This window comes from Bos taurus, chromosome 10 (genome assembly GCF_002263795.3).
Source record: "Bos taurus isolate L1 Dominette 01449 registration number 42190680 breed Hereford chromosome 10, ARS-UCD2.0, whole genome shotgun sequence".
In the NCBI taxonomy this organism is placed as follows: domain Eukaryota; kingdom Metazoa; phylum Chordata; class Mammalia; order Artiodactyla; family Bovidae; genus Bos; species Bos taurus.
In genome coordinates this window covers 17,886,756-17,903,555 of record NC_037337.1, presented here as the reverse complement: position 1 = coordinate 17,903,555, position 16,800 = coordinate 17,886,756, and the positions used below count along the sequence as shown (strand labels likewise).

At 37.9% G+C, this 16,800-nt stretch overlaps 1 protein-coding gene across 5 annotated transcripts in view; it reads right to left on the bottom strand.

Annotated features, from left to right (window-relative positions):
• Nucleotides 1–8,512: 8,512 nt before the first annotated feature.
• Nucleotides 8,513–16,800, bottom strand: part of LRRC49 (leucine rich repeat containing 49) — a 157,607-nt gene continuing 149,319 nt past the window's right edge. For all 5 annotated transcript variants that reach the window (XM_005211301.5, XM_005211300.5, NM_001100343.2 and 2 more), the window contains 1 exon segment: nt 8,513–9,183. In XM_005211301.5, the coding sequence (XP_005211358.1) occupies nt 8,980–9,183 (204 nt within the window). In that variant the 3' untranslated portion in view covers nt 8,513–8,979.

Genomic DNA, 16,800 nt, shown 5'->3' with positions numbered 1-16,800 from the left:
TTTCTGCCATAAGGGTGGTGTCATCTGCATATCTGAAGTTACTGATATTTCTCCAGGCAATCCTGATTCCAGCCTGTGCTTCTTCCAGCCCAGCGTTTCTCATGATGTACTCTGCATATAAGTTAAATAAGCAGGGTGACAATATACAGCCTTGACGTACTCCTTTTCCTAGGTGGAACCAGTCTGTTGTTCCATGTCCAGTTCTAACAGTTGCTTCCTTTTTTTTCTTTTCTTTTTTTTTTATGCTTTAATTTTATTTTTAAACTTTACAATATTGTATTAGTTTTGCCAAATATCGAAATGGATCCGCCACAGGTATACCTGTGTTCCCCATCCTGAACCCTCCTCGCTCCTCCCTCCCCATACCATCCCTCTGGGTCGTCCCAGTGCACCAGCCCCAAGCATCCAGTATCATGCATCGAACCTGGACTGGCGACTAGTTTCATATATGATATTATACATGTTTCAATGCCATTCTCCCAAATCTTCCCACCCTCTCCCTCTCCAACAGAGTCCATAAGACTGTTCTATACATCAGTGCCTCTTTTGCTGTCTCGTACACAGGGTTATTGTTACCATCTTTCTAAATTCCATATATATGCATTAGTATACTGTATTGGTGTTTTTCTTTCTGGCTTACTTCACTCTGTGTAATAGGCTCCAGTTTCATCCACCTCATTAGAACTGATTCAAATGTATTCTTTAATGGCTGAGTAATACTCCATTGTGTATATGTACCATAGCCTTCTTATCCATTCATCTGCTGATGGACATCTAGGTTGCTTTCATGTCCTGGCTATTATAAACAGTACTGCGATGAACGGTTGCTTCCTGACATGCATACAGGTCTCTCAAGAGGCAGGTCAGGTGTTCTGGTATTCCCATCTCTTTTAGAATTTTCCACAGTTTATTGTGATCCACACAGTCAAAAGCTTTGGCATAATCAATAAAGCAGAAATGGATGTTTTTCTGGAACTCTCTTCCTTTTTCCATGATCCATATCATCCTGGTAATGCAAAGCTGGTTTAATATTAACAGCCTCAAGGAAGACGTATATGATTATTTCAACAGATGTAGAAAAATATTTTACAAAAGTCAATATTCATTCACCATAAAAACTTTTAGCAAACTAGGAATAAAAGGGGAAAAATTTCCCCTGTCTGACAAAGGCTATCTATGTAAACCTATAGTTAATCTTAATAATAGTGAGATATTGAATACTTGTACATTAGGAATGAAACAATGAGAACCACTCTTACCATTTCTTTTAGACAACTGAACTGGCGATCTTAGAGTTTAAAAATAAAACAAAATTTAAAAAAAAAAGAAAGAAAAAGAAATAAGGGGTATGATGACTGGAAAGAAAGATGTAACATTATATTTGTAGACAAAATGTTTTTTGGAAAATCCTAAGAAATTTACAGAAGAATCTATTAAAATTAGTAAAGCATGGATTGTTTGTTGTTGTTCAGTTGCTGTCATGTTGGACTCTCTGCAATCCCATGAACTGCAGCACACCAAGTTACAGGATACAAGGTCAACAGACTAGATCCTCATTATTCACTGAAGTTACATTCTATAAAGATGTTGTGAACACTGAGTCAGCAAATATTAAACAACTGCTCCTGCGGAAAATACAGGGTTAGGTGCCTGTGAACCTCTGAGCACCACATTTTTGTCAGTTAATTAGTATGTAAACTTTTTAATGTATGCTTTGTTTAAAGACATCTTTTAAAATACATATTATTGATTCAATAACATTTAACTCATGGCCACAGCATTACAACTCATCCCTGAACAAAATTTATCTAACTCACGCATTTTCCCTGTTAGGCACATCACAACCATCTGTGCTTTAAGAGACCAGTTTGGCACTATTCTTTGGGGACACTTGAAAAAAAACAAAATCACCAACAGAAAAGATAAAAATGCAACAGACATGACACTAAATATACCATGAAAAGGACACTTGTTTACATTATGACAACTAAGACAAGGAGACAGAATGCTGCCTTCCTTGATCTCAGCTGGGAGGTGTGTGCCGGTTGACTTAAATTTCTCATCACTCTGCTCGGGTCTTTGAATCAACATGAAGGCACTGTGAGTATTGACTTTGGGGTTACAAATACACTTTAGCAATTAAGTGAATTCACAAATACAGAATCTATAAACAATGAGAATCAATTATATATAAATTGTATTACTATGTATTAGCAAAAAGAATTAAAAGTAAAACTTTAAAATACTTTTAAAATATAAAAAGTCATGAATAAATTTACTTTACAATAAAAGTTAAACTGAAACCTACAACATTTTGCTGAAAAATGGTCTTAATAAATGAAGATGTATCTCATATTCATGCAGTGGAAGATTTAGTATTATTAAGATATTCATCTTCCTCAATTCATCTATAGTCAGTATAATCCTAATAAAAATGTCCAAAATAATTTTTTTTTTAGAAATTGGCAAGCTGATTCTAAAATTTATATGGAAATGCAAAGACCTAGAGTAGCTAAAACAATTTTGTAAAATAAAAATGAAATTGGTGGGAGTTACATGATTTTAAGACTTAGTACAGTATTCATGGCAGTATGGTATTCATGTAAAAAGTTTAAAATGGAAAAGAATAGTAAGTATAGAAGGAGATCCACACATGTACAGGTCCATTGATCTTTTAAAAAAGTCGCCAATGCAATTCAATGGGAGAAAGGAACTTTTTGCACCAAGTAATATCCCTTGTAGCTCAGTCAGTAAAGAGTCTGCCTGCAATGCAGCAGACCCGAGTTTGATCCCTGGGTTGGGAAGATCCCCTGGAGAAGGGAATGGCAACCCACTCCAGTATTCTTGCCTGGAGAATCCCATGGACAGAGGAGTCAGGCTGGCTACAGTCCATGGGGTCTCAAGAATAAGACATGACTTAGCAACTAAACCACCACCATATGGGAACAACTGGGTTTCCATATGGAAAAGAAAATGAATTTTGACCCCTACTTCATAGTATTTGCAAAAATTAATTCAAGAAGGATAATAGTCCTGAATGTGATAGCTAAATCTATAAAGCCTCCAGAAGTAAACAGAGAATATCTTTGCAAACTTTGGACAAGCAAACCATTTTAAAGGGAACATTAAAAAGCACTTGCCAGGATTTCCCTGGCAATCCAGCTCAATCAATGGTTTAAACTTTATAATTCAAACAGAAGTATTTTATATAGAACATATATAGAACCCATACAAATCAGTAATAAAATGACAATTCAAATTTTAGAAATGGGCAATAGACCTGAACATTTCCTTCACAAAAGAAGAAATAAAAATGACTAAAAAGCACATAAAAACATGATCAACAGCATTAGACATCAGGGAAAATAAAATTAAAGCAACAATGAGATGGCCAAAAAAGCCATGCTAGAATTATTAAAAATAATAAACGTTCACAACAGCAAACGTTGGCAACCATGTGGGCAGTTGGAACTCTGTATACGTTGCTGGAGAGAGTGTAAAATTATACACCTTTAAGAATGCATGGCAGTTCCTTAGAAAGTCAAACTTATAATGACCCAGTATTTCCACTGAACTTTTATAAAATGTCTTTATTCATAATATCCCCAAAGTTAGAAACAACCCAATAGAGTAGATAAACAAATTGTAGTATCTTCACACTATGTAATAAAAATGACAATTTCAGATACGTGAAACAATATGAGTGATTCTTAAAAATGTATCTGTTGGGTAAAAGATGCCTGACACATGAGTACACACTGTATTGTTCTATTTACATGAAGTTCTAGAACAGACAAAATTAACCAATCGATGGTGAAAAAACTTAGAAAAATAGCTGCTCATGCTGCTACTACTACTGCTAAGTCGCTTCAGTCGTGTCCGACTCTGTGTGACCCCATAGATAGCAGCCCACCAGGCTCCCCGTCCCTGGGATTCTCCAGGCAAGAACACTGGAGTGGGTTGCCATTTCCTTCTCCAGTGCATGAAAGTGAAAAGTGAAAGTGAAGTCGCTCAGTCGTGTCCAACTCTTCGCGACCCCATGGACTGCAGCCCACCAGGCTCTTCCGTCCATGGGATTTTCCAGGCAAGAGTACAGGAGTGGGGTGCCATCCCCTTCTCTGATAGCTGCTCATAGGGAAAGGCAATTGGCTAGAATAACTTTTCTCAAGCGATTAGAATATTTTATATCTTAATTGGGATGTTGATATTTTCAAAATTAATCAGATTTTACACTTAAGTGCATTTCACTGTATATAAACTTCATCTTAAAAAAAGTTCTTGAATAATCTCTTCTCTGCACAAAAGCCATCCTCAAGAACACACACACATACTGTACATTAACTCGTCAGGTTGCAAAAATTGAGAATGTGGAACAACTGAACATGTATTGTGGGAATGTGAACTGATAATGACTTCAGAAACAATTGACAATATTTAATGTAGTTGAAGATGTGCATCTGACCCAGAAATCCCATCACTAATTATGTGCTCTCAAAACTCACCTGTGAACAAGTATATTCAAAGCAGAATTGTGTGTAACAGCTATAAAGTAGAAATCACAATGCCCATCAACAGGAAAATGAATACATAAATTATACTTTGACCATACAGCCAAATATCAAACAGCAGTAAAAAAGAGAAACAACAAAAGCTGAGTTATTTATTCCCATCAATTATGTTTTTGGGTAGAGCTGCTCAGAAACAGAATACCAAGTGGAAAAAAAATATGCAGGAAAAAATGCATATTGCATGATACTATTTATATAAAATATGAAAATATAAAGTCAATTCAATGAACTCCCTATGCATATGTGTATAAATAGGAATGGTATGAAAACATGAATGAATGATAAGCATCAAATTCAGGATTGTGGTTACCTCTAGGGAAAGAGCTACACAGAGGCTCCATTTCTACTTGTGATGTTTTATTTTTAAAATCTGAAGCAAATGTGGAAAAATATCTGTTATGCTTGGTGGTGGATACAAGGTTTTATTTGAGATACTATTCTACCTACATTTCTGCATGTTGAAATATTTCAAGATAAACAAAGAGAAGAAAGAAGTCAACTCTCTGAAAACTCAAGTTTAGAGAGAGCGATATAAGGAATAGTTTCATTGTCTCCTGAAGAGAAACTGTGAAGTGTTTTATTGCCTAAAATATAGGAGTAGTCTATTCTTTGGAGCTTTGGATATACTTTAACTCATTTATTTATCCTTTTCCTCTTTCCAGAAAGGATTTGAGGTAACTTTCAAAAAAAAAAAAAAAAGACATACAATGAGCCAGGAAAACATAAACCTAAGTAGAAAATGAGGATCAAAGATAACAAATACTCCATCAATACTGGTTAACCACAGTCAGGGTGATCAAGTTTCAAACTTGGCTCTGAACTTCTTGGCAACAGTAACCATTCCATCTCCAGCTGACCCATAAAAGCAGGTTAGGAAAACTAACCTTTGTCCTTCAAGATTTAACTTAATATTCTCCTGAGCAGGATCTCTGTGTTCTGGTTTGCATGCTTGCCTTGCTAACTAGCCAGGTTCTTCTTTCCTTTCCTTGCTTCTTCCTTTTCTTTCCTTCCTTTCTTTTCATTCTTTCATTTATATTACTCAGATGCCAAATGCTTAAGATGAAACATGTTTATGAACGCAGGTCCCATGTACTACTTATTGGATGAAATACTCTTGGGTGAGGTTTTTAACCTCTCAAGGTCTCAGTTTTCTAGTGTTCAAATAGGGGCACATGTATATCAGAGTGCAGGGAGAATAAATGAGACAATGCATGTCAAGAGCTTAAAATAGGACTCCCGTGGTGGTTCAGTGGTAAAGAATCCGCCTGCCAATGCAGGGGACATGGGTTTGATCTCTGGTCTAGGAAGCTCCCACATGCTGTGGGGCAACTAAACCCATGAGCCACAACCACAGAACCTGAGCTCTAGAGCACTCAAATAGCAACTACTGAAGCCCTTGTGCTCTAGGGCCATGTGCTGCAGCTGCTGAATCTGCTCACCTAGAGCCTGTGCGCCACAACTAGAGAAGCCACCGAAATGAGAAGACCCTGCATCGCAGTCAAGAGCAGACCCCACTTGATGTAACTAGAGAAAGCTGGCATGCGGCAACCAAGACTCAACATGGGCAAAAATAAAACATTTTTAAAAAGAGCTTAAAATAAGTGCATGATGCCACCCAATAAGTCTTATTTGTTGTTATGATTATTATTACTCAGTGGAGCATACGAATACCACTGTAGCCCCTACCCTGGAAAGGAATAGATCAGGAGCACCATGAGGCTTCATGGTCTCCTGCATCAGGCCTTTAGTGGAGTGAAGCTCACAAAGCAGGGAGCCGACCCGGGCACCATCCTCAGACAGCAGCACAGTTAATTAGCCTCAGATCCAACTGCACACTTAGCAGCCATCCCCAGACCCAACAATAACACATGTAACCACCTAACTGCTAAACCATAACCCGGGGGACGGTATCTCCCCAGTTGGCAGATTGTGTACCTTTCTGCTTTTGAGGTGATATTCTGTTTGAGCTCGAGATTGTTTTTGGAAAAAGGCAATCCTTCAGAATACACTAGCCTTGATAGTCTCAGCCTGTGGGGTATGCATCTCGCTCCCTTCCTGAAGATCCTGGAAAACCCCGAGCAGAGATGACAACTTGTCGCAGGGATCCCCACTAGCCACAGAGTCCTCAGTTGATTTCAGACACAGTAGACCCAGGTCCCCTTGCCCTTTTCTCTGGGGATTATCCTCACCAGCAAGCATGGTCCAGCAAGTCCAGCAAGCATGGGTTCGGAGGAAGTTGAGTGGCAAGGGATAAGAATGAGACGGGAGGACAGTCAGTGGGATTTGGGATCAGGCAAAACAAGGATTCAAGTAACAGAAATCACTCAGTGTGTAACAGCGGGGGTAAGCAAGAGGGAGCTCATGTACAAAGGGATGAAGAGACCAAGTGACTAAAGACGGGGCATTAAAGAGTTTTGATTTTAGAAACAAGACAGAACCCCTCTTACTAGGCTTGAAGCAGGTGCTCTGAGTTGAGCCAACCTGTAGGTTTGCCACCAAGCCAGTGAGTGCTGATCTTCTTTCAGTTCCTTAAATGCCTAGGAGGACTGGGGAGAGCCAAGAATGCACATGAACATGAAGATCTAGGCTCTTTATCATCAGGGTGGGAGGGTAGGGGGAGGAGAGGCAGCATGCAGCAAGCTAGACAGGTCGTTTATTAAACAGCCAGGCATTCCCCTGCCTGGCCTAGAGTGAGCAACCACTCCCTGCATGCCTGAGGAGTCAGATGTCCTTGCCTCTTCTATTTCCTAGAAGCCCATGAACAAGACACTCTTGTTTTTCATCTCAACGTCACCCTCAAGGTGGGCTCTCGTTTCTATGCCAAATAAGACAGAAACCCGGGGAGGGGTCACTGTTTACTAGATAGATGAGAGTTGGTCTGTATGTTTCAATTTGGAGAGATGGAGGATCATCAGCAAACACTAACAGTTCTTCCTGTCCCAGGGCACCAAAACTGTGGTTCAACCTGCTTCTAGAAGATGACAAAGAATAGCTTCATTTACTTTGTGGTCACTTTTAAATGCATTATCTCATCTGATCCTCACCATGATCTTATAAGATATGTGCTATCATGAGGAAACTGAGGTCCAGATGGTTCACAAGCTAAAGTGGGAGCTGAAGTGCCGAGATGCAAACCCAGGACAGTGAGACTTGAAAGGCTGTGTTCTGAAACATGGCTTCCTAAACTTGAGCCATTCCTAAACTTGAGGGTGACCAAGAGCTCTTAAGGACGTAGGCCTTTCTTAGTGTAAGCAAAGCAGCTTACCTTCCTTCCCTTCAAGCATTTCTGTAGGACTCTATCTTCCTGTAACTTTTGTTTTCATTTTCCCATATCCTGGTGATCCATACAGCTGCCAGGTGAAATCTGAGCAAATCGGAGAATTCCTATTTATGGACCTGTAAGATTTTGTTTCTAAAGTTGTATCACTTCTGGGTATGGTCATGGGCTCCAAAATCACTAGCATCCACCAGGACATATAACCCTGGATATATATACAAGCAGGATATAACCCCCTGCTTATATCTTTATATCTTATTTCTCTGTTTGATCTTCAACTGGAATTAGAAAAATTCGAAACTTTCACTCCTAAATCTCTAATACTTTTGAGATACAGGTACACATGCCTGCCTAGAAAAAGAGCCTCAGAGTAGCCAACAACAGAAAGACACACAATTCATAGAAGCAGACTTACTGATTAATCACTGTATCTTACATACATACACTCAGGATCTCTTAAGGCAAACACACTTCCTTCTTGTCCCTATTTGGACTCATTTTCGTATTTTCTGCTCATAGTGACCCCCAGGACTTTCTGCGGTGCACCGAGGATGCATCCTTAGAATGAGGCCTCTTCCTACATAAGTAAAGAGAAGGGCTCCTACTCAGCTCAAGAGAAATATGCAATAAATATGACAATTCTGACTGGATTAAGGAGGCAAACACGTTTTCTTTTAAAGTAATTTATTAATAAGTTTATTCTTCACTCATAAAAAAGAACATATTTTTGGCTTTGAAATCATGACATAAAATAAAGAGGTAAGTAACTAAAAATTATCAGCTGAAAGTAGACAGAAGCAACTCATGCTGAACCATGAGCGAACACTACGTGCTTTGGGCTGTAGCAGGGGCACCAGTCAAATCAAGAACCCAAGACGCAGGGCCCATTGAAGGGCCCTAGAGACTGCTCAGTTCCCAAAGGTTGTTTGGTCAACATATATAGGAAATGAATTTTCCCTTTTGCTCTTTCCTTCCTAACCTTTAACTACAAGAACAGTAGGCAATAGATGCTTTGATGCTAGTCTTTCTAGCTTGAAGGAAAAGTTTTGTTGTTGTTTTAACATTTTTTAACCCACATAGTTTCAACCATCAAAAACATAAAACAAAAATCTCAGTTGTAACTAAAAGCCATTTCTATTTTTGGTCAGTTATCTGCTGTAGGCAAAGCTTCATATAGGAATTTTTATTGCGGATTTCTATAACTGCATCCCTCACAAGCTCAATGAACATCTGTGGCCAAAGTTTCTGCAAAGCTTCATTTTTCATGTTGATTTCCGTGGCTTCCTTCACAAGATCCTCGATATACATCTTGCAGAATTTCTTTTTTTCCTTTATTTCCTGTTAGAAAAAGAATATTTTGCATAGAATCATAATTAAGCCCCAAACCAAAGCAACAATTAGCTGAACCAGAGAAGCTTGATAATCTATTCTGACCCCACTCCTCAGAGCAGGAATACTTTCCTAGACACTCTGACCCAGAGCTCTGCTTGAGTAAAGATAGCAGCTGAAGGCTTCCTTCTTGCCAGTCCACTCCCAGCTCTGTGGGACAGCTCTGTTAAAAATATATTTCTTGGCAACTATGAGAAGAAAACTTCCAGTTGAGCTAATATGAAATTCATTTGCTAATTATGGGGAGAAATAAAGATTTTAAATTGTAATTAAAAAGTGTTTATTTATTGGAATCACTGGATCATAACTACAATTTCTCTGTTGATAGACCTTCTCTCTCAGTGCAGGCAGTTTCCCTCACACAAGTCAGCTGAATGTACAGATTCACGGCTTCTAATGGTAAATGATACTAACAATATTAATTAACATGAGGTCAGTTAATGTGCATGCGTGCTAAGTTGCTTCATTCATGTCTGACTCTCGCAACCCTATGGAATGTAGCCCACTAGGCTCCTCTGTCCATGGGATTCTCCAGGCAAAAAAACTGGAGTGGATTACCATGCCCTCCTCCAGGGGATCTTCTCAACCTAGGGATCAAACCCATGTCTCTTACATCTCCTGCATTGGCAGGAGGGTTCTTTACCACTAGCACCACCTGGGAAGCCTTGAGCTCAGTTAATATCTATATACGAACACGAAATAGCCACACTCTGACTTAATTCCATATTTTAGGAAAGGATGTAGTGATATATTACACTGACTTATGTGACTGAGAATATTTGGACAAAGTTGGGGGGAAGTGTACAAGGAGAAAGAGGACATATATACAAGCCTGGGACCCAGAACTTGGCCTTCAGATGAGACAATGCACCCACTCAACTTCTGGGTCTGGCAGTCTGCAAATGAAAAGTGAAAGTCGCTCAGGTGTGTCCGACTCTTTGCAACCCCATGGACTATAGAGACCATGGAATTCTACAGGCCAGAATACTGGAGTAGTTAGCCTTTCCCTTCTCCAGGGGATCTTCTTAACCCAGGGATCAAACCCAGGTCTCCCGCATTGCAGGCGGATTCTTTACCAGCTGAGCCACAAGGGAAGCCCAAATGAAAAATCTGGGTTCAAAACACAACAGAGGAAGTTTGAGACCTGAGGTAATCGGGGCATTGGGCTTGGATTTCATCCTAGAAGCTAAAACAAAGCCATTTTAATTAATGCAAGAATTTGACACTTAATTTGGCTATTGATACTTTGAGTATTCAGGCACAATGATGGAAAATGCCATAATATATATAGGAAAAAAACATGAAATAGATCAGATAATCAGCATTAGAGGGGAAGCAATTCACATAAATGGATAAGGAAATAAGTAATAAATGTCAATGAGAAAATAGGTTTAACTAATTGAAAAACGATCTACTAAAACCTCCAAATCAAAATAGCAAAATCATTTTTAAAAAGTTAAATTTAAAATATCAACAAATACTGCCCTTAAAATCTACTATGAAGGTTTATAGTAACAAGGAAAATGCTTACACTATAATGCTAAGTGGAAAGAGAACAAGTACAAAATGAAATTTTGATAGAGGTTGGGTTATATGAGTATATGTATTTGTCAAAACTTAACAATTGTATACCTAAGATTTTATTTCATTGTATATAAATTATGCCTCAAAATAAAAAACTATATGAATTACTGAACTCTAATGATCTGCTCCTTGCAGTCCAAGGGACTCTCAAGAGTCTTCTCCAACACCACAGTTCAAAAGCCTCAATTCTTTGGCACTCAGCTTTCTTCACAGTCCAACACTCACATCCATACATGACCACTGGAAAAAACCATAGCCTTGACTAGACGGACGTTTGTTGGCAAAGTAATGTCTCTGCTTTTCAATATGCTATCTAGGTTGGTCATAACTTTTCTTCCAAGGAGTAAACGTCTTTTAATTTCATGGCTGCAGTCACCATCTGCAGTGACTTTGGAGCCCCAAAAAATAAAGTCTGACACTGTTTCCACTGTTCCCCATCTATTTGCCATGAAGTGATGGGACCAGATGCCATGATCTTTGTTTTCTGAATGTTGAGCTTTAAGCCAACTTTTTCACTCTCCTCTTTCACTTTCATCAAGAGGTTCTTTAGTTCCTCTTCACTTTCTGCCATAAGGGTGGTGTCATCTGCATATCTGAGGTTATTGATATTTCTCCTGGCAATCTTGATTCCATCTTGTGCTTCCTCCAGCCCAGCGTTTCTCATGATGTACTCTGCACATAAGTTAAATAAGCAGGGTGACAATATACAGCCTTGATGTACTCCTTTTCCTATTTGGAACCAGTCTGTTGTTCCATGTCCAGTTCTAACTGTTGCTTCCTGACCTGCATATAGGTTTTTCAAGAGGCAAGGAGATCAGCCCTGGGATTTCTTTGGAAGGAATGATGCTAAAACTGAAACTCCAGTACTTTGTTCACCTCATATGAAGAGTTGACTCATTGGAAAAGACTCTGATGCTGGGAGGGATGGGGGCAGGAGGAGAAGGGGACGACAGAGGATGAGATGGCTGGATGGCATCACTGACTCGATGGACGTGAGTCTGAGTGAACTCCGGGAGTTGGTGATGGACAGGGAGGCCTGGCGTGCTGCGATTCATGGGGTCACAAAGAGTTGGACATGACTGAGCGACTGAACTGAACTGAACTGAATGATCTGCTTGCTAAATCATTTAGGGAGAAGCATGGTAATGTGTGCAATTACTTGGAAATAAATTTTAAAAATAAGATGGATTATTGATGGATAGAGGATGGGGAAAAGCATAGATAAGTGATAAAGCAAGTACATGGTACAGTACAATACTAACAGTAGAATTTAAGTTTGGGGAATGAATGTTTACTGTAAAATTATTTCAACTTTTTCATATATTTGAAATTTTCATTAAAAAGTTACAAAAATATATTCAATATTAATGAAAGGAAATATACTGAAGTGTCATTAAGATTGTCTTAGGGTAGTGAGATGAATATTTCTACTCCTTTTTTATACTTCTCTTTCTTTTCCAAAGTTTTACAATTTATAAAACAAAAAATAAATATGTTTTGGATTCTTGATTAATTAACAGAAGTTAACAACGAGTCCCAGTTGTCACTAACTTCCTCTAACAGAGGCACATTTTGGAAATTTTATTATGACATATAAGATTTCTCTAAATAATCACCATTCAGGGCTCAACATGCTGATCTGATTTGATTTAGTTCATGTGCTAAAAGCAACAGGTCACGTATTGACCTATCATAAAAATATGCACATATTCTGATGGGCAATAAATAACAGATGGTTCCAGCTGGTGACTTCTCTGGTGAGCCAAACTTCACTAACTCTGAAATATTGTCTGGGACCTAGTCATGTGCACTAAGTTAGCTTATCAATGAGAACAGCATTTAGCTGCTCCCTTTTAACACTCAGTAAATTTGGGAAACATGGAGAATACCAGGAAGAAAGATAAGTGTGAATCACTGGAGATCAAAAACTAAAACAAGCAATATTTTGCAACGAGCAATGTATTTACATAAGTAGAAGACCTCTCTTACAGACGTGTAAGTTTCTTAAAACATGATTTTGAATTTTTAAAAAATTTCTAGCAGTAGGACCAGAAAATTTTTATAGTAATAAAGGATAAGAAAAATATAAAGATATTTAAATGATTTTTGTTAAATAATTTATATATAATATGAATTAAACTTTTCTAATTGGCATAGTGCAATTTTTGGTGCTTTACAATTTTGTGCTAGTTTCTTCCATGACTTCTTTATAAACATGTTGATACAGAATTATATCTAATATATACTAACCCTTAATTAGTAAATGTGTTTGAAAGCATCTTTGCTTCATCATTTCTTCTCTCCACTAAGCCAATTACTCTGCATCTCCATGCAATATACTCTAAAACTCATCAGGTGTCTGCCAGCACAACTCATTCTGCATGTACAGAATGATCCTCTTAAGAGCACATTAGAGATACTTCTCTTGCCCTGACCTGTCAAGAAGTTGCTCCTCTTTGAATAATGCTTTTTCCATTCTCAAATGCTTTCACACAGCACACACTTATTCTTTTTCTATCCCTGTAGGGGGTATAAAACAAGTATTTCACAAGTTCAATCCTGATGAGATGAACTCTACAATATTGTTTATGTTAGTTCATTGAACTAAAATTCTATTGTCATGAAGATAGAAAAAAGCAGGTCATGGTAGACTTGTTATAAAGTTATTTGAACAATAATGGTACTTGTATAGGAATTTAATCCATATCTCCATTTTATAAACGGGACTCTAAGGTTAACAAAGTTTGAGAGACTTGCTCAGGATTGGCTGTCATCTACTAATACCTACCGGAGAAAATGCTAATTTAGCTCTTGAAGAACCTGCAGTTTAGTTGGAGAGATATCCTATACACATTGAAAGCTTAACTAAAAGAAAGGAAACAGTACATGAGTGCTGGATGAGATGTGTAGACAGCAAATACCACCAGAGTTCAAAGAACGAGAGCCCTTTGAGCTGGGGTGGTCAAGACGACTTCAGGAAGCATTCAGGATAAACTGAAAGGAGCCAAGGCCAGCAATCAGAAGGCCTGAGTCCTAGAGGCAGTTCAGTCAGGAACTCACTATGTGAGCCTCAGCTGTTCACCTAAGTTTCCAGTTTTCCTCAGCTGTCTAATAACAGGATTGGATTCTTTAAAGTCCCTTTCAGCTTTCCATCCATCTTAAATCTTTTTCAGAATGAGTCAGGGCATTGGACCTACCAAGCAACAGAATTATACGTGTCATAGGCATAGTGAAAGGGGCGGCTTATCTTGATTTGTGAGAAACTTACTTCAAGTAATTCCTTCAACAACTCAAGATACACAGAGGCGAGAGAATCAGCACTTTGTGTTGCAGTGAGTAAAACATTTTCCAGGAAGTGGGGAATGCTACATTGTGAGTCAAGAGAAAGTGATTAACGACCAGGGCAAGGTCTTTCAGGTAATAAATAAGTGGTGGAATCATGGGCTCAGATCCAAATCCCCTAATGGCATATTATTCTTTCCAAATGTTATGTGGCTTCAGATTTTATTTTTCCCTTTGATACTTCTCAAAACAGGAGTCAGCATTGCTATCTTTACTTCTTGATTGCTTATTTACCTCTCAAACCACTTTAATCAAGACTCTGCTTATATGACTCCATGGAAACTCTACCTGTTTTTTTCAAAAAATGACCTCTATTGCCAAATTTATCAAAATTTCTCCCTACAGTTTGTGCCCTTGGGGGGTGGGGGGGTTAGAAAATCATAGCCTACCGAATCACGGTCATATTTTCAACTGTTTTTTAAGTGAGAATTTTAAAGTTTGCTTTTCATATTTGGGTTTTTATTTGATCTGGAGTTAATTTTTTTAATATGGTTTTTAAGAAAGTACACCATAGTAGGGATATGTATTCTGATTTGATATTTCATTTCCTCAATAGCATTTATTAGCTAGTCTGTCTGTACTAGTCAGCAATACCTGATATCTGTACAAAGTTTTCCCACAAACATGGGATAGTTCTGGCTATTTTGTCCATGGATCTACGAATCTATTCTTATATGGCCTCAATTACTACAGCTAAAAATAGTACTTCATATCTGGTAAGGCAACTTCTCTTCACTTATACTGTTGTGTTATTTTAAGTTCTTTGCTCTATCAAACACCTTTAGGATCAACTGATGAAGTTCTACAAATAACTTTTCTAAATTTTTATTAGAATTGCCTTATACTGATGGATTTAGGAAGAACTGACATCTTTACTATGTAGAAAGTTTCTGTCCATAAACATAAACCATCTATTTAGTTCTTCCTCAGTGTCTTTCAATAAAACTTTATAATTTTCTCTGTGGAGGGCTTATATATATTTTAAAGAAAGCTGAGCACCGAAGAATTGATGCTTTTGAACTATGGTGTTGGAGGAGACTCTTGAGAGTCCCCTGGACTGCAAGGAGATCCAACCAGTCCATTTTAATGGAGATCAATCCTGGGTGTTCATTGGAAGGACTGATGCTGAGGCTGAAACTCCAATACTTTGCCACCTGATGCAAAGAGCTGATTCATTTGAAAAGACCCTGATGCTGGGAAAGACTGAGGGCAGGAGGAGAAGGGGATGACAGAGGATGAGATGGTTGGATGGCATCACCAACTCAATGGACATGGGTTTGGGTGAACTCTGGGAGTCGGTGATGGACAGGGAGGCCTGGCGTGCTGCGGTTCATGGGGTCGCAAAGAGTCGGACATGACTGAGCGACTGAACTGAACTGACAGTGTTTATTGTCATGGTAAATGGTATATTATTTTAAACTTATTTTTGAATAAGTAACACAACCTATACGGGATTGTTGGTCCCTTTTCTCACTGATTTCTAAAAGTTCTTGATAATTTAGGGAGATTAGTTGCAAATTATTTCTTTCATTTGTTTTTTGTCATTGCTTATTTTATCTCTCTGAAGGTCTTTCTGATCTCAGTGCTGCACATAAATCTTTCATGGTTTTTTGTAGATATTTTACCCTTTCATTATAAACTTCAACATCTCTGACTCATTTAGAATTAATGCGGATGTAAGTATAAAGTCTGAATCCAGCTCTTTTCCCTCCTTAATTCCGTAGTTATTTTCAAATCACTACTGGGATAATCCTTCTTGATTTGCTTGAGATTATTCTTTATCATATAATAAATTCTCTTTTTTATATAGATGTATATTTGAATTTTCCATTCTATCTCATTAGACTATCTTTCCATAAACACCCTGTTTTAACTGATAAGATCATAATACGTCTTAATTTATCTAGTAGTGCTAGTTTTCTCCCCATCATTTTTCTTTTTCAGAGTTTTTATGGTTATTTATGTTTATTTTCCCACAGGTACTGTAGAATCAATTCAATGTAAAATTTTTGGCTTCTTATTGGGATTATATTAAATTTTAAATTATTTTAAGGAAAACTGACTTTTAAAAATTGGAGTTTGGTTTCTTCACACTGCTGTGTTGAAGAGAATCAGCCGTACGTGTACATGAATCTCCTCTTTGTTTTGATTTCCTTTCCCTTTAGGTCACCACAGAGCACTGAGTAGAGTTCCCCTGAGCTACACTCTCCCGACTTACTGATTTACATTATCCCTGCATATGTCTATCTCCTCCATCAGAACGTGAGATTCATGAGGATAATAACAGCGTCTTTTTACAGTCCAAGTATTACACGTGACAGGTGCTCAATACGTGAGTTTTGAATGTAAGAAAGGATAACTATAAAGATGACTTCAAGTAATTCATTTCAAATATTTAAAGAGTTTTCATAAGGAAGATATTTGCTCTGTTTCCTACATAAGGCAACATCAGCATCACTAATTCAAAGTTATTAGGAGGCAGCTTAACATGGGGAAGAATTTCTCCACTGTTGGAGTTGCTCAGTGATATATAACTACCTCATGAAGCAGTAACCTTTCATGCACTAGAATTTAAAGCAGAATCTTTTCAAAACATCCTTCAGGATGCTATAAAAATATTGTTGCATTGAGTTAAATGCT